The following is a 25,645-nucleotide window of genomic DNA, read 5'->3' on the forward strand; positions in this document are numbered from 1 at the left end:
AAACACAACAAGGTGAGTCCGCAGCAAAAAAGATCACTCTGCTTACTGTTGTATTGGATCACACGTCGGACACTTTCCAAGTGTCTAGGACTGTGTGATGTATCGGCGAATAATGCAGATCCCAGTAGGGTGGCCTTTTGCAGTTGGCAGATGGTAATCTTGTCAGCGCCAATTGTGTTTAAGTGCAGGCCAATGTGCTGATCACCACTGGGACCACCTTTACTGGTTTGTGCCAGAGTCTTTATAGTTTGATCTTTAAATCCTCATATCGTGTCAACTTTTCCAGTTGTTTCTCTTCAATTCTGCTGTCACCTGGGATTGCAACATCAACGATCCAGGAGAGAATGCCTCTAGACCATGGCCATATAGCCCGAAAAAACCTACAACAACCCAGTGATTCCGGCCATGAAAGCCTTCGATGATCCACTGTCCTCCAAAACTCTGTCGTCATCACCATCATCATCATCATCATCATCGGAGGGCATAACAAGGACCATAGGACAGATGGTCAGAGAAAAAGGTCAGTCCTCACAGGGAGAATACCCAACCCATGGTGCTCCTTTACAGTCTCAGTAAAACATCTAAGACAGAGGTCCTGAAACTGGCTCATGGTCCCTCAGACTGTTAGGGAACTACAGTTTGAAAAAAATCATGAACCAATTCCTATGCACAGTATACATATCTTATTTGTAGTGCAAAAAACATGAAAGAAAAAGACAATGAAGAACATTTTTAAGCAATATAAACTTACCAGTATTTCAATGGTAAGTGTGGACCTACTTTTGGCTGATGAGAAAGTCAAGTTAGGGTAGGGTTGCTGTTACTATGTGCCTTCAAGTTGTTTCTGATTTGAGGCGACCCTAACACAGAGTTTTCTGATTAAGATTTATTCAAAAAGGATTTATCTTTGTCTTCATCTGAAATGGAGTGTGACTTTCCTAAAGTCATCCAGTGGATTCAGAGCCACAGTCCAAGGTTCAAACCACTACACCATGTTTTCTGAATGCGGAATTCCTTCCCTCTCTATTTCCTACTTAGCTTTCTTTCTCTCTTTTCCACTTTTCTTCCTTTCCTTCATCTTTGTCTTTCTGACCATCTTTTCTAACATATTTAGTTAGGAAATGTGGTATCATACCGCAGGTTCTGCTTTTTTCTGGTCAAGATAAAAGCAAACTAAAATTGTCAGTTGACTAGAAATTATGAAACAACGTATGATTTGTTTATATACAATTTAGTTTAATATAGTGCTACAGCAAAGACAAGTTTAGTGCAACCTGAAATTCACATTTCTTAACTGTTTCACCAAATTTCTAAAAACAGCAAAATATCAATATTACACATAGCTTCATGTTGCCTTCATTTACTACAGTCTGATAGAAAGAACTATAGTTATTCAAACTGTTTTAAACTTTATAACTGTCATTTCAAGGGTGATTTTCAATATTAGCATTTCTGGAATAAAAAAGGGCTCTTGTTTGTACAGTGAAGCATAAATACAGTATGTCTGTAGTTTATAGTATCTGGCCACCATTCACACATGTGTCTACATGACCCAGAAGATGTATATAAATGCTACATTCTGCATTAGTCATGTAGGAAAGACATAACAAAACCATCAAACAATGTTAGTCAAGGTGCACTGAAACTGCAAAGTTTAAATCATTTATTTTTCAATTTGCTATCCAGAGATGAATAGCATCAAGACTAACTTCCTCTCCAGCCTCAGCAATTGAGCTTGCAGATGGTGCAGGCATGAAGCCTTTCTCAGAAATACCAAATTTAATAAACCTAGAAAGGGAAGGACATCCTAATCCAAGCTACCTGTCATAGACTCCTCAATCCTCATCCCAAAATCTCTGCACATCCTCTTGATATGCAAATGTTTGGATTCCTTAGGATTCAGAGCCAATGGAGGCATTTTAATCACGAGGGCTGTTCATCACGCCTTCCCCAGCTGTTCTCAAGTATCCCCACTATCTCCTCTTTCTACACAGGTCTTCTGTTTCTTCAATTTCTGCTGAAGATCAAGATTCAACAGTGGAACCTGAAGCAACAGATCTTACCAGCCTGACATGTCTATGCCTTGAAATACTGTATTTGGTGAATTTTCACTTAAGATAGGTATCTGTCATACCTAAAGATGCCAAAACCAATCAAGTTCACCTCAGACTGCAATGCTGCCACAGAGAAAAAGGTTCAGCACCAATTCAGAGGCCACCATCATAGTGTGTAGTTAAGAAGGGCATCCCCTTACCATTCCTATAGCTGTCACACCTCCTATGAAGGCACCTAACTCCAGAGTACAAATCCACTGGGGACACAAGTGGGACCGACAGTTAAGAGACTACACACCCTTGTTCTGGATGTCAAATTAAGGCTTCAAGATGCAAAAATGTACACCAATAATTTTAACACTGGCTAGCTGGTATCTTAATCCAAAATGTCAAATTTTAGTGGAACTCCTTCTCAAACAAATTAACATAAAAGTAGTGGTTTGTTATCCTAACTGCTCATTTATTAAGTCTGGCATTAAGTCATATCCAAAAACTAAAACTTAGTTAACTGTCTACAATGTGGCTCCAGTTTTAACAGGAATGTACAAAGGCAGCTGAAAGTTAAAGCGAATTAAGTGGTCACAAACACACCTTGCAAACTAAACACTGATAATCAAGATGTCTCATGAAAAACTGAGAGTGCATTTTGTATTTGAAAAGATGTGACCTACACTGAGTTGGGGTCACAGGAGAAGCAGCAGCCACTAGCACTTTTCTCGCTGTTGGGAGAAAATTAACAGAAGTTGTTTCCATGTTTATAAGAGTAGCCAGCAATAAGTGCTGCCCTATTGCTCCAAGAATTAAGTATTGATACTGGCTGAGGCCCAAGTACAAAGAACTCTGACCATTTCTACTGTGCACAGCTGGTAACTAGATTGAGTTGACTCAAATCGAACTGCACAGGAACCTATTTTAAAATCTATTATTATAGAATGAGTTTATTAAAATACCTATGCAATGCTGTGTTCCATACTAATGTTCCATACTAATATGCTGCTTTAGGGAATTTGCTTTTTATAGAAAAGTTCCCAATTAATAAAAAGAAGTTTCACCATTGGTCCTAAAAAAATACTTTAACAAATTAAATATGCTTCCTGGCACAAAATAATAAAGCACAAAAATGGGCTATTTATTCTTGTTCCACTGGCCAAAAGAAGGCATTTAAATAAAAAATAACTCAGTTTTATTTATTTTTTCTTTGCACATTTGTGTAAATGCAGAGGAACACATCTATCTCCAAACAAGAAAAGGGCCTTTTGATAACAAGGCTCTTGCTAGAATACCACAAAGAATATCAAAATAAATATATTTTCATTATATTGGAGCTCTGTAGAATATACATCTAGCATACAAGTTTATTTTAATTATTTCTTTTTATTGAATTAGTTATTCAAGTTCTCACCTCTAACTGATAAAGGAGGCTGGTCTTTCAACAAGTTTTTCCAGTGAGGAAAAAGTTTTAATTCTCGGACAGATCTGAACAATTTTAGGCCATACTTGGAAGGGAGCAGCTCTCCTTCTCTGCAAAAACAACACCCAGGCCACCTGTAAGCTCCTTAGAAGCTCAAGAAAAACAACAAACTATGCCTTATGCTCCATTGTAGGGAAAACAGAAGTGGCAAATCGGCAGTGTTCACTGAACACTTTTTACAGATTGCTGAAAGCAGAAAAGGTGTGTGTGTGTGTGTAGCGTTAGGAAGAGAAAGAAAGATTGTGTAACTTTTGTCCTAGCTTGGCTTGAGACTATCATTACTACACACAAAAGACAAGTTTGTTCTCCCCACCACTACAAGCTGAACACAGCACAGGTACAAGTGAACTTGACCAGACTGAATAGAGATAATCATTATGAAGATATGAATTGGATAAAAAGCATAGCGAGCAGCACAAAGCACATGACAGTACAGCTACATTTACTTTCACCTCAATGTTTCTTACAATGCAAACAATGCTATATTTGCTAGTTAAAGTGTATTTTACACATTTCCATCTTTCCAAAGGAAGCATGAAGTGAAGAAACAGTGCATCTTTGGGTATTCAGATGTGTTCCTGAAGCCATCCCAAGAAAGTCTTACTTTCCAGGCTTCTCTCGCCATCAGCAGCCACCTTCTCCATCATGTCACAGTACTTCAGCACAGCTTGAAAGAGGTCTCCCACTTTCCAGCCTTTTTCTCGCAATTTCTTTGAAAGCTATGGACAACACCCCCAGAAAAAGAACTTAGATGTAAAACCAAATTGTGAGAGTCTGTGGTAAAGTACTTATTTGAAAGATAAGTTTCCATTCAAGTGCCAGTTTTCCAAGGATGAGAAAAATTTAATAAACATGTGAGGGAGAGGTGTAAGGTTCTCATCGCCTGTTTTGAAAACAATAGGATCGCTTTCTTCTCTTACTGTCCCATACTAAATAAAGGAAAATTAGCGACATACTATTATTTTATTCTACTTGATTATCTCTGCAATCCATTCAATAAAGCAATTAGTCTTAATTTTCTTTACTTACTAGTAGTTTTGAAATGTTATTTCTATTTTTTTAATGAAAACCAACAGCCACAGTATTAAGATTACATGCTAGTAAAAGGTTAATATTTTACAGCTGTCAAAACAAGATGCTCTCAGTCGGGATATTTTCTTTCTCTCTGATTTCCTTAAGGATGTTCTTCGGAGTAACATTCTCAGAAGATCTGTGGTCCATGGTTTTGTGGGTAGTATACAGTCGTTGTTTTTTTAAAAAAAAGATTCCGAACACAAAATTAATACATTTCTCACCATCTTTCAATAATTGCATCCCTCAGTTGCACAAATGAAAACTAAAAGGGGTCTATTCCTGCATCATCCAGAGTGTGGTTTCCTTGATATATGTACTCTGCTCTTAATGCAAACCACTGACTCCAGAGTTGCAAATTTAGGAAGTGTAAGAATGACAAAACAGAAAACTAGGATTGCCAACTAAAAGCCGAGATGAAGTAATTAAATCACTTTTCTTCTGAAAGGAATCTGAGAAAAGCAGTTACACTGTATAGGACTTTGAAAGGAACCTCATATGAATCATAGGAAATAGGAAAAGCAGCACCGACAAAACTGAAGTTGCTTCCTACTCTGAATAAAACTTTGAAATTATACAACCTCTGGACAATTATTCTGACTTAGCAGACTATGCAATATGAAGATAGAACCATGTTTTTGATTACAATGTGCTCCTACAAAAAATAACAAGAAAACAAGTACCTGCACATAAAACTAACTAGAGGCCAAAAAAAAAGTGTTAGGGTTATTTCAGTTGCATATAGTGAAACAATTGGTTGTGTATATCATCTCCTAGAATCTAAAATGGAGATCATACACAGGGTTGCCACCACATTCTTTCTCTTTGTGATATATATTAATCCGCAATGTATGTGGCAAATTCTTGGAACTTATTTTTAAAAAATCTGTACTATTTAGTAATAAGTAAAAGCAAAACAGCAAACTTTAAAAACAACCAGGAATTCAGATAAGTAAATATATGGCTGATCTATTTGCCTATGTGAGTTTCTGATGGCTTTTAAAGTTTGCTGCTTTGCTTTTACTTGTTCTCATAACAACAAATAATGTTACTTGTTCTCATAACAAAGAATGAGAATAATGATTTGTTGTTATGAGAACAAACCCACACAAGAAGACTAAAAGCTTCCTCTTCACTTGTGTCATGTTAATGCACTGGAATGAAGGATTTCAAAAGTTTTCTCCCTGCTGGGGGAAAATAAGACTTCCTATATATCTGTTAGTGACAGCTTGCATTTCATGACATTTTTTCCAAACAATTCTTTAGCACAAAACAAAAAATATGCTTGACAGTTTCCTGAGTGATGGCTAAGACGTATTGTTTTTTGTTCATCTTTTTTGTTAAAATTTGATATGGAAGATGAATTGAGCTCTGAATGTGGCTCATTGTAAACATATGTCACAGTAAGAAGAAAAGGGATGCACAATTTGAAAAATACATTGGCTTAGGATCTCTTAAAGAGAAGTTATGTAAAATTATGTTTACATGGTACCTGACACCTGCAAAAATTCTAAAATACATATAGTCTCTCCAAATATGTGTTGGAAATGAAAGAAAAAAGAAAATACTTTTTATCATTTGAGGTGGACATGTGACAACGCAAAAAATGGACATAAAATCTTCAAAAGATTGAATGAATATTGAAGATAAAGTTACAATGGAAATCAGAACTTATTTTGCTTCTATTCTTAGTGATTCAAGAAAAATATGGAAAGATTATTCTGTACTGTATATGATAACAGCAGCAATAATAGGTTATGGCTAAAAGTATAATTTAAATAGAAGTAATAATTCCAATAGATAATAAAGGAGGAAAAATTAGAGAAATCAGTTACAATTGTGAAGTGGCATGGTCGAAGCCCATTTCCTTGATTTGTGTAAGTTTTGGTTTAGTTTTTGTCCAGGACAGAGGGGGAAGGAATTACTTAGTTATTAGTAGGGTAGTTGAAAGTTTTTTTGTTTAATATCTTGTTTTTTGTACTGTTGCATTCCCTATGTATTTAATGTTTTGTTTTAATGAATTTGTTGAATGGTTTTTATGATTATGATGGCACCAAAAGGTGCCTGCTGTGAGGCTGCCCTGAGTCCCCCCCCCCCCCCCGGGGTGTGAAGGGCTGGGTACAAGCGTATGAAATAAATAAATAAATAAAATAAAATAAAATATGTGTTTTTAATGTAACTAAAATGTTGTAAATAATACATAGTGATTTAAAGCTATTCTTCCTTCTGGTAGACAAAATAGTTTTATTCTTTACAACCCTATTCCTAAAAGATTTATAACTTTTAGCCAAAGTTATTTATTTTGTTTTAATTGTATGTGTAAATCTTTATATTTTTATAGCTTTGAATGTTTGCCTTGTGTTGTGTTCGGAAATTGCCCTGAGTCCCTTCGGGGAGAGAGGTGCGGGTTAGAAATAAAATGTTATTATTGTTATAATATTATTCCTTCTAATGTAATCATAGTCCCTTATTACATCCTGGAGAACTAACCATAAGTAGAATGAACATGTGTGTGTGTGTGTATATGTTTAAACACATCTACAGTAATTAATACATCTTTTTGGGTAGCGGCCTGTGAAATTAAATATGGATTTGGGACCTGTACTCAGTTTTAACTCTGAGTGCAGTAATAGCTTTATGTACTGGGCTACAGAGACTGAAAAACTGTGATTAGTTAAGAATTGTTTTCCTCCTCTTGCATGTGGAATCAAAGGAGAAGCACATAGGCCAAAGGTTAACCAAAATTATCTGGAAATAAATTACAGTCCATAATGTATTTTCTTGTTGTTTTATATTTAGTTTCCATAAATTCAGTTATACCTTCTATTAAAACATATAAATTAGAAGAGCTGGGGGGGGGAAATTAAAGAAAATAGGAAGTGAAAAGCAAAAGCCAAAGCATCTCAGTGCCAACCACACAGAATGAACACTGCCACATGCAGTAAGTCAAATAAAGAGTGTTTCACTGCAGCGTAACTGATTGTATTGTTCATGGTCTGACTTTATAGTGTATTTTTGGAGCAATGTTATCAAGCACATCTACTAATATGTGACTTGCTCACAGCTCTGTCTCCAATTTGACACAGGTTGCCCTGGAGACAATTTAAGTTGCATAGCTAATGGGAGTGAGCTGTTTATTCTACCCAAGCTCATAATTGTAAAAGTATTTTAGATCCTGACTACTCCTGTGCAAAGTGCAACAAGCCATATGAAGGACTGGAATCACAACTTATAAAGGCACCGCACTTTTATTACTCACGAGAATAAAGTCCTCTGGAACGTCATCCTGGAAATGAAGCTCAGTGACCTCTGTTTCTGAAGCACTCAGCCACTGCAGTGTCATTCTCAGCTGGGAATCCACTACGTGTGGTCCTACGTCAACGTTTACGATTACCAGTGCATTTTCTGTGCTTCCTAACTCTACAGCAAGTAAAAGAGGATTAAAAGACAAAGCCCACAATTTAATTTAAAAATGATTATATAATTCTTCAGACAATGGCACTGGATACATTCTTGCTCACAATCTGGAGTCAGGGGTGGGAGGTTGGTGCCTATATTGATCAACCACACAAATTATGAAGGGTGGCTTGCCTAACCTCTGTGCAGAAAGATGTACACTAGAGTATAATACTAAAGAGTTGTGATTCACCAGAGAGCCTTGTTCAGACCTTTTCCTAAATGCATGAGATGCATAAAAAGGTAAAGAGATAGTGTCCACAAAAGCAAGATCCATTTTTCGCTGTATGTGCTTGGAGTCCTGACTTCCTTGGTTGAACAGGGTTCTACACACATTTACTTGATGGGGGTAGAAAGCCCTATGTGGTGAGGTACCTTGCTTTAAGTGGATTCTCTACTCTGCGGGGCATTCTACACAGCGCTGAGATTGTCAGAAGAGTAGCTCTTTAGACAAGAGGTGTAAATGTGAACAGGGCATTTCTTTTAGTGGCTCCTAAACTCCCAATTTTTCCAGGCCAAAGAAAAAAATACCCTCAAAAACTCAACCACAGTTCTGGCTGCATTAAGAAGCAGTAGAATTACTCAAAGTGCTTCGTGCCCCTGAAACTGACACACAAATAATGTATGTTTTCAATTAGTGGCTGTTTTTCAGAGGAGAATGGCAAAATGTGGCAGCTCAACCATGACAGGAAATGAAAGATGTTCCCTGCCACAGTCATTTGCCCCTATTTTTGTTTCTCAATGTGGCATGGTCATGAACCAGGAAGACACAAGTCTGTTACTTAGGGACCTCATGTATTCATGAAACCAATGAATATCGTTATAATGTCAACTAAAGTTAGCCATTGCTGAAAAAGACAATTTCCAAGTTAGAGAGCTCTGACTACTGCAGTTCAAAATAAAACTGCCAGTCACATGATGTTCTTAGAGTGAGATAATCCTGGTTATACATGGCACGGGAACAAGCGCTTTACAACATGAACATGGAGTGCATGAAGCATTGTTGAGCCTATTCTTTTAAGTTTAGGAATATCTCAATTTTCAGGGCCTACAAAATCATTGACTGTGTGGTGATGAAATCTTTTTCTGTCTAATGGAAGGTTAGAGGATTTGTGGCATTTGCAACAATTTAGTTAGGGTTTCACTTTCTCTGAGAGAAAGTAATTGCTTATACCTATAAAGTGGAACTGGGATGTTCATGCACATTTTTTTTCCCACAAACCTCTTCAAAAGCTATAATTTTCACAGACTAGGGTCTGTAGTAGTTTAGGCTTAACATAATACAAAGAATTTCCTCTTAAGCAATCTAGTATTGCTCTACTGGCACAAGACTTACCAAAGCTGACACAGAGTGAGTTTACTTTAATCAGTTCTGAACTAACTAATAGATATAGCATTACCTTCAATGTTATCCTTAAGCTCTTCTTCTTTGTCTTCTGTTCCATCACTGGGAGAGAAAAGTATAATTATTGCAGTGTGTGGTAATGCTAACATGCCCGACTTTGGAGAGACAGGGATGAACATTCAAGGAAAACTATGGATTGACAAAATTATCAAGGAATGATTGTGAAAAGGAAGCATTGCTTCTCACACCATTTCCTGTTACATGATTTGCAAATTTCTCAAGTAACAGTTCAGAAATTCTACCTTTTATTTTCAAATATGTATTCGTTTTGATGAGATAAAAATATTTCAGCCTTATTTGTACAACAAATGCCAACAGAAAAATAAATTGGAAAAAAAGAAGAAAAATCCAAAAATTTGTAGGAAGCAAGCTCTTAATTTTAATGAAGAAGTAACTGGAAGCATCTAGAATAGCAAGCACAACATGCATAAGTGTTTTCCCCATTGTGCTGGGGGCATTCATATGGTAGCACAGTAAAATGGATCCATTCAGTATGATTTTGTTAAGGAAAACCATGATTTGGTGAAAAGTGTGTGAACAATGAATCACATTCCATATATGACAATCTCTTCAGTCTCAAAAAAATGACATCATGCATTAAAATATGAGGAACCAGCCTATTTCAGTGTCTTGGTTCGACCAACCTGTCTGATGTTGGAAAGGATAAATTCTCCTCATATATATCTCCTTCTAAACCAAGACTGCTCCAGCTACTGCTGTTACCATTACTGCCAGGGGAAGAAGAGAACACAGCTGAACTAGAACAAAAATTAGTCCAAGGCAGAACCTTCATTTTCCATTTGGACTCCAAAGCAGTGGTGCTATCTTCTTCAGATGTATACAAGAACAGGATGTAAAGACACACAAAAATAATTGTCTGAAATGTTTAGAATAAATGCCCAACAACATGGCATTTTTCTCACATTGTCAAAAGCAATTTGGTTGTTGAGCAAAGGCAAAGAGTTGGGCATCCAGATGCACCTTTCACCAATCACAAGACATTATTTTCTTGTCTTGTCTTGCCTTATGTAGATTCGAGTAAATATGTTTGAGTAAGTGTGCCTGCAGCCATTTTCTTCAATAGCTTTGTTTTAGAGGCCCTCTGTAGAAATGAAGGTGGCAGACATGGAGTCATGGCAGCAGGGATCTGACTGGAGAACATTCCCTCTATTAAGAAACAGGTCTTGTTTTTTCTGCTAAAAGGGAGCATGAAATTGCCCGGACAACCTTCAAACATTGGCTGAATCATTGCTAAGCTCCACATACAAAATATGCAACACAACTTCAATCCCCACTCACAGCACACAAAGAACAAATACTCTGGCTTTCCTGAGAGCTGAAACAGTGCTGGTTCCTTTCACAAAAGCAAACTGCATGTTGGTTTCTTTATAGTAAAAGCTAGATGTGTGGCCCTCCAGATGTTTGTGGTCTACAGTTTCTATCAGCCCTTGCCAGGAAAGACAATGGTGATAGAGGATAAAAGTTGCAGTTCAGCATCTGGAGGGGTCTATCTGAGATGGAAAGAAGTCTGATAAGTAACATGTCATATTACATGAGAAGAATGTAATCAAACTAGAATGGAAAAGAGTACACTGGGCATGCTCAAATCCTTCAAGGTGCCTCATGTAATTCCTGGGATTCCAGCTAATATCTTCATGGAGAACTACAACTTTTGTTCCCATGTAGAACATTAAAAAACCATTCATTAAATGAATTGAAAACACTTATTGCTGAAAGTCAATGTTTGTCTTCCACCAGGAAATCGTAACAGAGAAACACAACTAATTTCTCTCAACGTATTACAGAATGAAACAATTTGCTTCCAGGAAAAAGTGCTGTCTCCTGAAAATTCCTCCCTCCCCCCTCCCCCCTTAATTCTTCCAGATTAAATTGTTTAATTCCTTTTGATCTGTGATAGGTCAATTTTCAAGAACAATTTTTAGTCTCTGCAGCAATCAAGGGTCTACCCAGTCACATAGCAAAGTTTGTCTCATGATCTACTTCAGGCTTGTTCAACCTGTGGCCTTCCACTCCCAGAAGTCAAAGCCAGCTTGCCCAATTGTCAGGAGTTCTGGGAGCTCAAGTCCAAAACACCTGCAGGCCTGATCTACTTGTTAGAATTGCCGCTATTTCTGAATAAAGCACAACCAGTCCTTACTGACAAAGGCCACTCTGCCATGCAGCTCATTAGATGACACTGGACCATTCCAGTAGTCTAGTGTCACATGGTTATTGTAAGGATCAACTGGGAAATACACTTACCTCAAAAAAGATTTTAAGAAAAGAAAAAATAAATGTGTAGTATTTGATTTCTTTTTCATTTGATTTCTTTCAAAACGTTGAATGTCATTGCTTCCAAATAATGTTGTGAAATTAGAATATATATTGTTTTCCTAATGTTAATACTTTAAATGTAGAAATTCAGCCAAATACTCCTTGGCAGCACATACTTTGATCTGGCTTTCCCTTGCCACTAAATGGCCGGGGGACACAGTGCCAACTGCATGTACTAGAGGAGGGGAAATACAGTTCCAAACATGTAAAGAGCTATTCTGGAGCTTGTTTATAATATCAGATTTCTATCATGCAATTTTGTGCCTCCATCAAGCTGTTCCATGCAAACTCATGTAGTATTATTACTGATTTATAGATGGGTCTGTCTTTCTTATGAAAGGAGGAGGGGAGGAGGGAGAGGAATCCATGGTACCTTCAACAGTAAAATAGCCAAATAAGGCAAAGAGACCCATAGCAACAACAAAAAAATTCAAAAGAAGCAATTATGTAAAACATGAGTTAATATTGATGGCAGAGCAGCTTCACATAATCCTAGGAGAAAAAATAACTCTGGTTTCAGGCTATAATGCAGTACTGAAGCAACCTTAACTACTCATAGTGGCAACCTAGCCTGATTAAAGACAGCAGGAGTACTATCCTGTTGACATTTCCAACTGTTTTGGTAGGTTTTGAGACTATTGATCATAGTATATTGCCAGAATATCTGAAGGTTTTACTCTTGTTGACAGGGCAGATCCCAGAGACTGTTTTGAGAGTTACTATTCATTCCCATCATTACAAAACTATGCAGTGCCACAAAATGCCCTTTTGGCTCCATGCTGGTTATTACATGAATATTCAAGAGAGCACATTAAGAGCACATTAAGTTTCCGTCTCACTGGAATCAGTTGCTGATTCTCAACCTGTGCCTGGGTGCTATAAAGGGCTGGACGAAACCCAATAAACTGCAGATGAACCCAAAGAAGAGGGCAACTATGTAGGCTGGCAGTTCCCAGGTCTGAGAATTGGGTAAAATTGTCGGAAGGGGCAATTAAGGAATTTGTTGGTAGTGATAAATCTAATTCTAGCATTTGAGGAACAAGCGGACTCTTAGGGTTAAAAGTTCCTGGACACAGTTTCAACTGGCTTGCCAGCTACAGCCTTTTCCGGACATAGAAACCCCTGATATGGTAGCCCTTGTACTGGCAATCCCCCCAATCAGATTACTGTGATGCATTCTGGGTGGAACTGTCCTTGAACAGTGAGAAAATGCACTCACTACAGAAAATACAGTGAGTGCAAAATGCAGCAAATAAATTGCTGACTGACACAGCTTATACAAACCACCACTGATTTAAAGGAAATGCACTGGCTGTCAATGTATTTCCGGTCTAAATTTAAGGTAGTGAGAAAGATATTTAAAACTTTAAATGGTCTAGAGCACCATTATTTGAAGGCACATCCTGTGTATGCTTTCCTAGGGACTGAGAACGGCTAGAAGGTCCTCCTCTGTGTCCCACCAGAGGGAATGATACAGGGAGGGAAAAAATATCAAAATGAATGAAAAGGTTCTCTTTTTTATGTACAGTTCATAGAAAAGTCACACATAAAAATGATTGCCCTGTTTCGTGAATGCACAACTTTAGCTTATCTGTGTTTATCCAGCTCTGAAATTGCCTACAGAATGATGACCCTTAGCTGAATGCCTGAAGATTTCATGCCAATCTGGTTGATATCACAGACATTGCAACTGGGATGAATGCAACTATTGAAGAAATACCCAGAAATCTGAAACTATTTATCTTTGTTGCTTATTGTTGTTTCTCTTTTTCATTTTCTCAGAAATCCAAATGGTCTGAATAATGACATACACATAATAGTTTTGTTTTGCTTAACTATACAGGCAATCCTCAAGTTACGAACAGGATAGGTTTGAAGTCAGAAAAGGTACCTTTTTACGTGTAACTCCAGCCAATAGATAGCTTTGGATAGCATAGGGAAGGGTTTACACCCCTGTGGGCTTTGTTTTGTTGTCTGTGCCCCTGTTCAGAAGATTTCACCTCATTTTCTGACCCTGTGATCATTTGATTTTTTAAATAATGACTTGTGGAAACAAGAATTGGTGATGAAGCTTCAGTGGAAACACCTTTTCCCCATGATAACTCTTTCAAGAGTGAAATTCCTTTCCAAGGGGTAGATTTTTCTCACATCCTGTTGTCTCACCCCCATTCTTAACTATTAGTCATTTGTAAGTCTGATGTTTGTAACTTACTGACTACTTGTATATGGAATGGAAATCTAGGGTTTATTTCATGAATCTTTTCCCCAAGACTCTCTTTCCTTCACAATGAATTACAAAAAAGATTACCATACAGACTCTCAATAGCATGAATTGCTTTGTATTAAGACACTTTTTAATAGACTGGTATTGAATATGCAAATCGTGTTTGCAGTTTAACTCCACATGTCATTTTTTATTGCTTAGAATAGCACATTCAAGAAGCTGAATGCAATTAAAAGAAACAAAAACAAAATTCTAAACTTTTTGAAAAATGCAGGATTAGAGGTCAAGGCACATCATCAAAGCCTGTGAGCATAAAGCAAACATATTATAATTACCTGTCACTAAGGTGTAGAAAGCTACTATTTTCATCTGGATGGTCATCTTCGAAACTTATATTGGACCAGCTACCAGTGCTATCATCACCGGTGCTCAGACTCATCTGCTGGCTGGCTGTGGAGTCAGCAGAATAAAACCCCTCTTTTCCCATGGAGCTAAATGGGAAAAAATAGTATAATTATTGTTTTCATACAGTTCCTCAATAATTCTTTTCTAACTCTGCTTTTATCCATTGGTAAAATGCTGAATGTGCTCATTAATAATACCTAATGTAGAAACCGATGTCTTGGGCAGTGAGTATGTCTTGATCTTCAAAGGTTGTTTTTGTAGCCCCAAATCTCTCTTTCTCACACCATCTTATCACCAGATTTGGTGACAAATCTATTTTTTTAAAGATGTCTGTTTTAAAGCAATTTGGCAGGTATACTATTTTTGTAACATGCTATGTCCTCCTGCCTCACTTAGTGGAGCTGTCTTTCATAGTGAAGGATCTTTTACCTTCTGCTTCACAAACAGGAAATGCAGACTGCTCAACTGCCAAGAATTTGCAAGATATTTTGCAGGCAATGTTTCTCAGATCCACTCTGGGTTGGATGCTATAAATGATGCATTTACCTTGGATATAACTTTGGCATCTCCCTGTCCTGTATTATTGGTGCAAACTGAGGATGTGGACAGACTTCTTGGAGAGATGAGAGCTAATAGCTGTGTTTGTAAGGCAAGAGCGTCAAACTCATGTTCAATGAGGGCCTTAGAGTTGCCTTTAAAGGGCCATTTGTAATTGTGCAGCCTGCAGGCCTTGGATTCGAAACATATGGTGTAAGGGGGAGGGTGAATGCCCCACTGAAGCAAGGCAGCTTTCCATCCAACCTAAAAGAGGCTATCGTGAAGCCTTTGCTGAAAAAGAATATCCCTGATCAGTACTATGTTAGAGAATGACAGACCAATCTCCAATATTCCTTGCCTCAGCAAGACTCTAGAGCAGTGGTTTTCAACCTGTGGATCCCCACATGTTTTGGCTTAAACTCCAAGAAATCCTAACAGATGGTAAACTGGCTGGGCCAAAACACCTGGGGACCCACAGGTTGAGAACCACTGCTCTAGAGTTTGTGCTGGCCTTCCAGCTCCAGGGATTTCTAGGTGACACAGATTATCTAGATTGATTGCAATCTGGCATCAGGGCTGTCTATGGAAAACAGACAGCATGTCTTTTGCTCACCTTGGATGATCTATGAAGGGAACTTGAAAGGGGAGTGCATTTTTATTAGTTCAGTTGGACCTCTTGGCACATTTTGGTACTATTAATCATGGTATCCTTCTTGAGAAGGATATGGGAAAGGTGTTGGGACACTGTTTGACAGTGGTTTTAGTCCTTCCCAGAGGGGCGGAATTGGAAGGTGGTTGTGGGGGATTCCTATTTGATGCCCTGGTTGTAAGTTCCTCCAGGCCTCAGTTCAGTCCCTCAATCCAGGCATTAGTTTTGTTCAATGTCTACATGAAATCACTGGAAATAATTATTATCTCAAATTTGGAGTTTGGTGTCACTAATATGCTGATGATATCTACCTCTATAAATCCTGGTGGAAAAAACAATTAGCAGGTAAACAAGAAGTTAATATCCTGCCTTTACGTACTTCACATCTAATAGGCATTTGTGCTCTTAGAGACACTACCTTCATTTCCTTTTTACAAATACTTAGAACTAGGAATGGAGCATTATCAAGCCTTAGTCAGCTACTTTTTGTATAATCAAAATAGTTTATCTTGTCATTGAGGACAAAAAGTTCTTTTATTCTAGAAGCACTGCAACATTATTTCAGATATTCTAGAAATATCAGACCAATACGGATGTCTGTCTCTAATGCATATAATGATAGGAAACTTTCACTTGCTTTGTTTTTTTTAATATATACACTAGCATACCAGGTATTGTCCAGATGTGCATTTTCTTTGTGAGTGTTTATTTCCTTTCTTCCTTTCACTCATACACCGTCTCCTTCTTTACTCTTTCCTTCCTTGCTTTTCCGCATACAGCTCTCCCTTCTTTCCTTTTCCTTTCTTATCTTTCCTTCTTTTTCTTTCTTTCCTCCCTTTTTTCTCCACCCCTTCCCCCCATTCCTTCTCTTCCCTAAATTAAACATGGTATGACATATTAACAGGGGATACCCATCTTTATGCAGTTTGTGTCAATCAAAATTTTGTGAATTAGAGGACATATCATGAGAAGACATGACTTGCTGCAAAGACAATAATGCTTGCAAATATAGGAAGCAGAGGAAGAGAGGGATATGGCATTACAGATGGATAAATTCAACCAAGGAAACCATGCCCTTGAGTCTGCAAGACCTGAGCACAGCTATTGAAGATAAGGTGAATTGGAGATCTCTCATTAATATGGTGGCCATGAGTCACAGCAGTCAACAACAAAATTAGAGGAAGCAATAGGTTTTTCTTTCATCACCAAGCACATTCCTTTCTCCAACTGCGCAAACTGTGCACAAACAATGCATATAGATTGCTTATGGGACACATTTGCTTTCTCCTCAAAAACAGCAAGGAGGGTCACTTTGGATTCTGCTGAGCTGTATTAGTAATGAAGACAAATCAACAACAGAGCCCAACTGAGCCTTCCAATTTAATCATGAATTTGAAAGCAAGACAGGGTAAACAGTGTTGACATTATTCATATGCAATGTGCACATATTCTGTAAATCTAATGGCGTGAAGCTTCTGTGCTTTAATTTTTTCTACTATCATCACAATGTTACTAAAAGACTAGTTTGATCTGATTTTGCATAGACATTTTCTATCCCACTAGTACTGAACAGAGTGTCCTTATTTATTTTGAAGCTTTACCATAAGACTAAAAACCTTATTTTTTTAGATTCTCCAGTTTCTTAACTTAGAACTGTGCTCATCATGAAAATACAAATGCAAATATATATATTCTTGAACTAAACATGGCTTCATTCCACAGGGATTAAAATTATATTAAAAAGTAATTTAATATTACCTTATGTTAAGAGCTGGAGCAATGTTTGTCATACAGGAAGTCATGATTTCTGTAGTAAGGCTTTCAGCAAAGCTCATTCCGTCATGTCCAATTCCACTATCAGCTGTCAAACTTGTGTTACTTAGTTGTCTTCCTGCTGTGTCAAAAGCTGTAGCCACCACATTATCTGCAAACATAACCCTCTCATCCATGTCAATATGGATTCTGGGAATATCCAAGTGAAGAACACGAGATTTTGGGCAAATATCACTTGCATTTGAAATCTGTTGAAATTTTGAGTACTCTTGTCCAGTAAGATCCAAATATGCGTTTCCAGTTGAGTACTGATGTTCTTTCATACTACAATATCTACAAGCTGTTGCAGAAAATGGAGAAATCTTTTCGGCATGTGTTGATCTTTCTCCATTTGTCCAGTTTTCAGAAATTTGCAGAGTAGCGGATTCTAAGGTTAAAGCATCATTTACTACTTTTCTTGCATATTGTTCTATGGCATTAATAACACCATCTCTGTAGGAATGTTCATTCAAACAGCCTGTGCTATGATGCAGCTTTTCTTTGTAACAAAAGGGAGATGATGTTTTAGAAAATGCTGTTTTTATATCAGTAACTTCATCAACTTTGGACTTTTCATATAAACAAGAATCAGTTAAGGATTTTGGTAAGCAAGCTGCTGACATTAATTTTTTTCTGACATCAGTTGTTATATTATATGCAAGGGATTCAGAGAAATCTATTAACTTTTTGCTTTCAGTTCTACAGGTATGGCATTTGTTTCCACACATTTGCTTTCCAGGTGAATGATTATTACTTTTTTTATGTTTCTTTATATCCACACCTTTGTTTACTACCTCAAACAGTTCAAGCTTATTGTTTAATTCAGTGCTTGGGGCAGAAGATATCTTTCTATTATACTTCATTTGGAGTTTCCTGGCCGCTTGATGCATACCAGATTTTATAGCTCGATACACAATTCTACTGGCAAACTGGTCCATTATTAGTTCATTGTTACCACCTTCTCTTTTCAAAATACGAATAATATGATCTGCATATTCATCAGTTACACTTTCACAACTTGGGTATTTAGAAGTAAGGCCTGGAGCATCTGAATTCTCTGGTAAAGACAAAACAAAGGAATCACTTTCCTTCACACACTGATCCCCCGTGGAAAACCTTGTGTCTTTTGACCAACAGTCATGACAGTTTCTTTTAAGATGGGAGCTATCAGCCTTATGATTAGATTGCTTCAACCTCAAAAGCTTGCGATGTCTAGATTTTACCATTTTCTTCGCTTCACTAATAACCTTTCCAGCCATGTCACCAGCATAAACCCTGGTTGAATGTAAGTTTTTTTCTGGAATATTCATAAATGCAGTATACCCACAACCTTTGTATTCCATGCTTACTTGATGGCATTTATTATTTTTCACCTGAAAAGCTTTATCATCTATATGTGAAGCAGCCATTTCAGTTGCCATAGAGATTATTTGAGAAGCTAGACAATCAGCATATTCTGTTGTTCTTATCGATGTTTTAAATTTCTCTGTCAGTGTTTCAGAGAGTTCTTCATCTTCACTGCTTTCAACTTCCTCAGAGAGAGACCGCATCAGTTTCAACATAAATTCTTCTTTTTCTAGCTTATGACAGTCATTTTCATATATTCCATCTGTTTCTGATCTGTAAGGTGTAGAAGGCGGTGTTGCAGGTGCAAATTCTTTTGCTAATTCACCTTTAAGTTTCTTAGTTAATTTTCTCATATTGCACTCAGAACTAGCTTGTGAGGGTATTAGAGGGGTTGGTGGTGGAGTGTCTGGTACTGCACAAAGATTTCCATCTCTGATGCTCAGCTTATCTTCCATTTGAAGCCCATCTTCACAGTTCGTTGTCACAGAACTACTGGTGTTTGTGCTGAGAAAAACTCTCTCAGAACCAACTGTAGAGCATGCTGTTGCTTTGCACAAGCTGTATTTTTCCTGTGGGAAACTTAAAGATTTTGCTGAACCTTCTGGGTCTGGAAACTCTTCAGTAGGCTTTACAAAAGCCACCGCAGAAGAAAGAAGAGGATTGCTTGCAGAAGCCCTACGAGCTTCATGTCTCTTTTTTTCCTGTACACAGTCTTTTGATCCAGAAAGTAAACACCTATTAGAATACACTGGAGTTCCATAAAATGTAGATGAGCTATTTAGGGGCATTTGCTGTTGTCCTACAATGACTGGAACACCTTTGTTCTTTTCAGATGGCTTTGCTGGAGTGGGTAACTCTTTCCTGTTGTTTTTTGAATTAGTTCCCAACCCCACACAGTATGCTAATTTCTCACCTGTTGCAGAACATGTAGACTTGGTTTCATCTACAGACTGTTTTACAATTCGCTTGGATAAATAATTAGCAAACATATTCTTACAGGTATCTTCACCAATGCATTGCAAATATGGCATTTTCTCCATTTTTAACATATCTGTATATTGATGGGCAGAATTAGAAACCTTGGAAGAAGTCACTGTTTCATATGCCTCAGTTACTATCATGTCTACCATTTTCCCAGAAAAATTACTAATGCTTGGCATACCAGTTACATCTGAAAAGTTATTGATTTTAGGATTATTTGCTTGTTTAGAGTCACTTTGTTTATGTAAAATGTGACTGTTACTTTCTCTACCTGTAGTGTTATCTGTTATTACATAAGTATTTCTAACTGATGTCACTTCACCTTTCTTTTTGACTCTACAACACAGTTCTGGAGAATCTTTGTGCATTTTCATTTGGCCATTTAAGGGTGAATAGTTCCCCACCTTTGCATCAGATGACAAAATCTGATTTCGGCAAAGTATGCTTCCAGCTAAAGGCACTGGGATTGAACTTGCAAAGCCAGAGGTGTAGAACAAGGCTTTGTGGATGGTATAATCCTTTCCAAATTCCTGTACTGGATTCAAAGTTACTGGTAATTTATCATGAATCTCCAAGGAAGCATTGGAGATTTGTGTTGACTCCAAAATGTCTTCTGCATTTATATACTTAACATTGTCCATTGAAATACTAATTGCTGCTTGTGTTGTAAATGTTATATCAACCTGCGATAACTCGATAAAAGCTTCCTGAATAACTGACTCAGACAGGTCTTTGGCATATGACTGTACAACTTGATCATTATAGTGAAAGGTCTGGTTCTGAGAAGTTGTAGGAGTTGATGGGTAAGAAAACTGACACACTTCCATGATCCCTTCAAAAATCAGTTCCTCTGCAAGGTCTGCTGCAAATTTTGCAACAGTGTTGGTAAATATTTGTCGCTTTACAGACTGTAGTTCTTTTAAAGCCCCTGTCACTGCTTCACTCACTAAAAGGCCTGCTAGCCCATTAATAGCTTTCTTCTTCAGTGCAAAGGCTTGCCGCCTCCCAATTTCATAAAAGGCCATCTGAAACACTGAAGACGTCAATTTAGCAGCCAAGTGACAGAGAGCATTCGTACAAGAAGACACACCTTTCTGGAGATCTTTAAAAGCATTGCCAAAGCTCCTTTCAACCAGGTCTGATGCAAATTTCTGTATGTGGTCTTTAATTACTAGTGGCTTGCATTTAGATTTACCTTTCTTATTTTGTCCTTTTCCACAAAGGTACCCTTTGGCTTTTGCAGTCTGAGCTTTATCTTCTTCTGAGACAAGAGTAGTACTGTTAGAAACTTCTTGCATGCATCTATGCCACGATGGGGACCTAGAATTAAAAACCGAACCTAGAATTTCAAAGGAAATGTTATTTGCAAAATCTGAGTATGTGCGATAAACTAAATTATGATTTTGGTTCATGGCATCCCTGCTGAAGCCAGTTTGACAAAGGCACTCTGTTGAAATGCAACTGCCCAGAGGACTGAAAGCTGATGATCTGATGGGACTGAACAAGCACCCGCTCTCCTCTCCTGGTGTTTTCACGGGACGGGGAGAATCAGGAACATCCGAGAGGTTGCTGTATGGTGATTCTGGTTTGCGAGGCGTTGGTTTTCTTACATTGGCTAGTAGCGTAGGACGGTCAGACTTGAATTTTTGAGGATTCATTGCAGTTGTTGCAGAACGTGGCTTTTTACACAAAAATGTTTTCTTTTGGGATGGATTACCTAGGACAGGATCCTGAGCAATTTTACAACCGTTTTCCAGAATTTGTTCGTGTTCATCAAATTGATCAAAACTATCAAAAAATTCACTTACTTCGGAATCTGAATCTTCTATACCATCTTTCATTACTGGTAATTTGGGGAGCTGAAGTTTTGCCTTCAAGCTTTTTTGATAGCCTTCTTCATCTAAGAAAATAACAGGGCTTGGACTAGAACAATCTGACTCTGATGATTCAGCAGGAGAGGAAGAAAATAATGATTTATGTAGAAGATTAATACTGTGCTCTGAATTATGTGATCTGAAGAAACTTTTCTGTATCCAAGGATCAGAAATTGAAGTCGTAACTGAATTCCTAACAGAAGTAGATATTTCTTTATGTTCCAAGATGTTAAATAAGGAAGATGACGATTTTGCAGATGGCTTCCGATACAGAGGATTAACAATTATCTTTTGATCAGCAGATTCTAAATGAGGATCCAATATGGTTTGGGAAATAGCATCTTGATGTTTCTCAGGTGTCACACAGCCTAAGCCAAAAAAGGAGGAAAAGAAACAATTAAATAAAGTATTTGAAGATAAAACATACAAGGCCATGATAACAAAAATAATTTCAAACATGAAATTCACTTGGGAAACTAACCAGATTTTGCCATCTTTGTTGCCTCATCTTCATCTAAATGCTCCAAAGCAGTAACAAAATCATCCTCAATTGATGACACAGACTGATTGGTATCATCATCCTCTGTTCGGGTTAAGCTAGACCGATTCCTCTGCAATGAATACATTTCCACAGTACATCTTATGCCCGCAGCATATTTGTTTAGCAATGTAAATATAGAATCAACTTTGAGCTTTGGAAATGAAGGGGACAATCTCATCACACACAGTATTCTCGAAGAGTATTTCTTGTAAAAAAAAAAAGAAGAAGAAGGGAGAGACAGAGAAAAAGTTAATGTAAATTTAAAATGTTTACAAATATTTTAATATTAACTACGTTAGTATAAATTAAGGAAACGTACACATCTTTCCTGGATTATATAATGTAAGTAAGGGATATAAAGTTTCTACTTTCAAGTGAAGGAAATACGACAAGATTTTTTAATATAAAGAAATATGAACTTTGCTACAAAGCCTTATTTCCTCTACAACTCCAAGTGGGCTAAACAGACATACTAAACTAGTGAGATCTACATAATTCAGCAGCTGATTCAAGTCACACCTTTTGTTATTTGCTGCATTATGCAAAACACATACTCCAGATTCCATTTTTTTTACTTGAAAAGGCTTTTTATGAAAGCAAAATGGATGCAGTATTTTGCTAATCATAGATTAATATAACTTGCAAAATAGCTTTACTCTCTTACCTTTTGTTTAGGAACATCATTAGTATCCAATCGTTTATTAATGTTCTTTAGAAATATAACTTCATTTTCATGTAAACTGCACAAGTGGAGTGACCTTAAAAGATCTGTGAGTTCAACTGGCATGGCCACCACTTCCTAAAATAAATATAATATACCTATGAGGAAAAAATTCATGCCAAAGAAACTTTCCTTTTATATCAGCCTCAGACCACTATTCAACTTAACTGCTTTGTTCCCTCAATATGCTATTGGAACCAAAACATAAGGACCACTATTTATAATAAAATGTCAGTCTCAGAAGGTCTGTGATGTTTTTGAAAAGATGAATATGTAAGATATCAGGACATGAGATACCAGACTTCTTAAACTAAAAGGCCATAGCCAAAATGTTGAACTTAGCCTTTTACTTGGTAGGTGAGTACTTCAGGCAGCTCGTGAGTTGCATTACCCCTCAGAAGATTGTGTGTGTGTGTGTGTGTGTGTGTGTATTTTGCACTCCTCCATCTGCAAAAACAAAGATTTTTTAAACCCTGAATATCCCACAATCTCTAGGATTTGTGGGGAGCATTTTACAGTATTGTATTTTTAGATCCCTTGGGCCATTTTATGCCAAGGACAGGTCTTTTTTCAAATCACTTCCAATTACTTCTGCTTCTAGCAAAGGCACTTTCTGAATCTAAAACTGCCCGGAGAAACAAAACATAGAAAAAAGGGGGCAGATTTCAGCTCACTGGGGATCCTGTCATCACCGTGGCAATCCCTGCAACAGCAGTGGTAGCACCTTATGGGGCAATGCCCCCCTGGCAGCATTGCAAGCCCACCTTATACAAATGATTCTAATGCACCATTGAATCTAGTGTACACCCTAATTTACTCAACAAAGGTGCACATTAGACTCGGGGAAATATGGCAGTTTAAATATCATGGAAGGGAGGATTATAACAGTGTTCATTCCCTCTAAACTATCTAGGACATCAAATAGCCTGAATAATTTTAGTGACCTTGATGTGAAGAAATCTGCTATAAACTTTTTGTTATGGACAGGTCATAACCTGGTTGATGTCAAAGTCACAGGGACTCAGACCCTGTGGGGGACTGATTCAAATGTTCTACCTAGGTGACTGACGAATCTAGATGGAGACTAAGCGGTTTGGGGGGGATTTTTCTGTTGCCTCAAGATTCTGTCATAGCTTGGGTGATCTCTGAAGTGGGGAAGTTGCTATGACAATGAGTTCAATCACCCCCGAGCATCCTGTCTCGCAGGGGAGTTAAACCAGCTCCCAGACTAAGCCAGAGGGTCTACCAAACATAGGCTAGAGCAGTAGTTCTCAACCTGTGGGTCCCCAAATGTTTTGGCCTTCTACTTCCAGAAATCCTAACAGATGGATTTCTAGCTGGGATTTCTGGGAGTTGTAGGCCAAAACACCTGGGGATCCACAAGTTGAGAACCACTGGGCTAGAGCCTTTTTCATGGCAGTGCAAGTAGCCAAGAAACTATTGTTTTCTGATACCATTACATCTGCAAAGATCAGCCTAGTAGAACTATCCTGTTACATTCTGGCCACTATGAACAAAATGCAGATCACTCAAGAACCCATTGCAAGACATATAGCAGATAAAGTTACTTAGACTCATTTCAGCTTGGATGTCATAGTGAATACGAGGGGCATTTTTAAAGTAAGGTCCGTTTGAACATAAGTAGACAATGAAAGTTTATTTCAAAAAAATAAATTTATTTTCAGAAAGTACATACTTCACTCTATTTTTTGACATAGTTGCCAAGTTTGTTCAAACACTTATCATACCTCTGAACCAATTTTAAAATACCCTCTTCATAAAAACTTGCCGCCTGCTCCGATAACTAAGAGTTCACTGTAATCAAAGAAGGGCGACTGGAGCAGTCCTCATCATGGACGTTGTCACAGCCATCTTTGAATTGTCGTACCCACTTACGCACTTTGCTTTCACTCATAACAGCATCACCGTACACTTCACAAATCTGCCAATGAATTTCTGCAGCAGGCAGGTTCCTTGCTGACAAAAACCGTATCACTGAGCGAACCTCACATGCGGAGGGTGAGTTAATAGTCTTAAACATTTTTAAAGCACAGAACAGAACCGTACAGGTTAGCTACAGAGCGAAAACTGAGCACAGTTGTTCCCAAGGCATGCCGGTACACGACGCATGCGCTCGTTGCGGTATGCGCACGAAGTACTAGTGTCTACAACAAAAAGGACCTTACTGTAAAAACACACCTTGTACATTCCCAAAAGATATAACCTTAGGTCCTGCTTGTCCAATAATAATGAATACTTTTCCATTTGTACAGCATGTGGATGTGGTCAGGATCCTTGGAGAGCTGAGTGGTACCAAATGTCCACTAGATGCTTCCCCTTCTTGATTCATTCAAAAGGCCAATGGGGAACTGGGTGAGTGGGTAAAAGGAGTAGTTGATGACCCCTTACATCAATTTTCCAGTGTTTTTAACTGTAATATTTTTCAAATTTTCAAAGACTGGGACAGTTTGAGTCACAGCCTTGGAAAAAAGGTAGAATAGAAATTAAAATGATAACAACAACAGCAGAGGCCACAACAACAAGCCAGATAACATTCTAATTCTATTTCACTTATCTGCAGTATAATGTAACAACATTGCATATATAGTTATGGTGTTGTAACAGCATGTTTAGCAGGCATCTTTATTTATCATATTTAGTAATAAACCTTTGCCACACAGAAGAAACAGGGCTAAATCAAATTTTTAGTTCAACCAAAGTACACCGATTGAATTATTCCCATTAATTCAGTCTATTCTACCC

At 37.7% G+C, this 25,645-nt stretch overlaps 1 protein-coding gene across 2 annotated transcripts in view; it reads right to left on the reverse strand.

Moving 5' to 3' along the window:
• Positions 1–1,215: 1,215 nt before the first annotated feature.
• AKAP11 (A-kinase anchoring protein 11) overlaps positions 1,216–25,645 on the reverse strand; it is a 43,743-nt gene continuing 19,313 nt past the window's right edge. Inside the window, exons 5-12 of one of the 2 annotated variants that reach the window (XM_060769244.2) lie at positions 22,826–22,960; positions 22,102–22,366; positions 17,365–21,988; positions 14,351–14,506; positions 10,102–10,185; positions 9,453–9,499; positions 7,856–8,016; positions 1,216–4,244 (exon numbers count right to left, since the gene is read on the reverse strand). In XM_060769244.2, coding sequence (XP_060625227.2) covers positions 4,092–4,244; positions 7,856–8,016; positions 9,453–9,499; positions 10,102–10,185; positions 14,351–14,506; positions 17,365–21,988; positions 22,102–22,366; positions 22,826–22,960 — 5,625 coding nt within the window. In that variant the 3' untranslated portion in view covers positions 1,216–4,091. The remainder of the gene's footprint in view (positions 4,245–7,855; positions 8,017–9,452; positions 9,500–10,101; positions 10,186–14,350; positions 14,507–17,364; positions 21,989–22,101; positions 22,367–22,825; positions 22,961–25,645) is intronic. The other variant, XM_060769245.2, reaches the window with a different exon arrangement.

This window comes from Anolis sagrei, chromosome 3 (genome assembly GCF_037176765.1).
Source record: "Anolis sagrei isolate rAnoSag1 chromosome 3, rAnoSag1.mat, whole genome shotgun sequence".
Taxonomy (NCBI): domain Eukaryota; kingdom Metazoa; phylum Chordata; class Lepidosauria; order Squamata; family Dactyloidae; genus Anolis; species Anolis sagrei.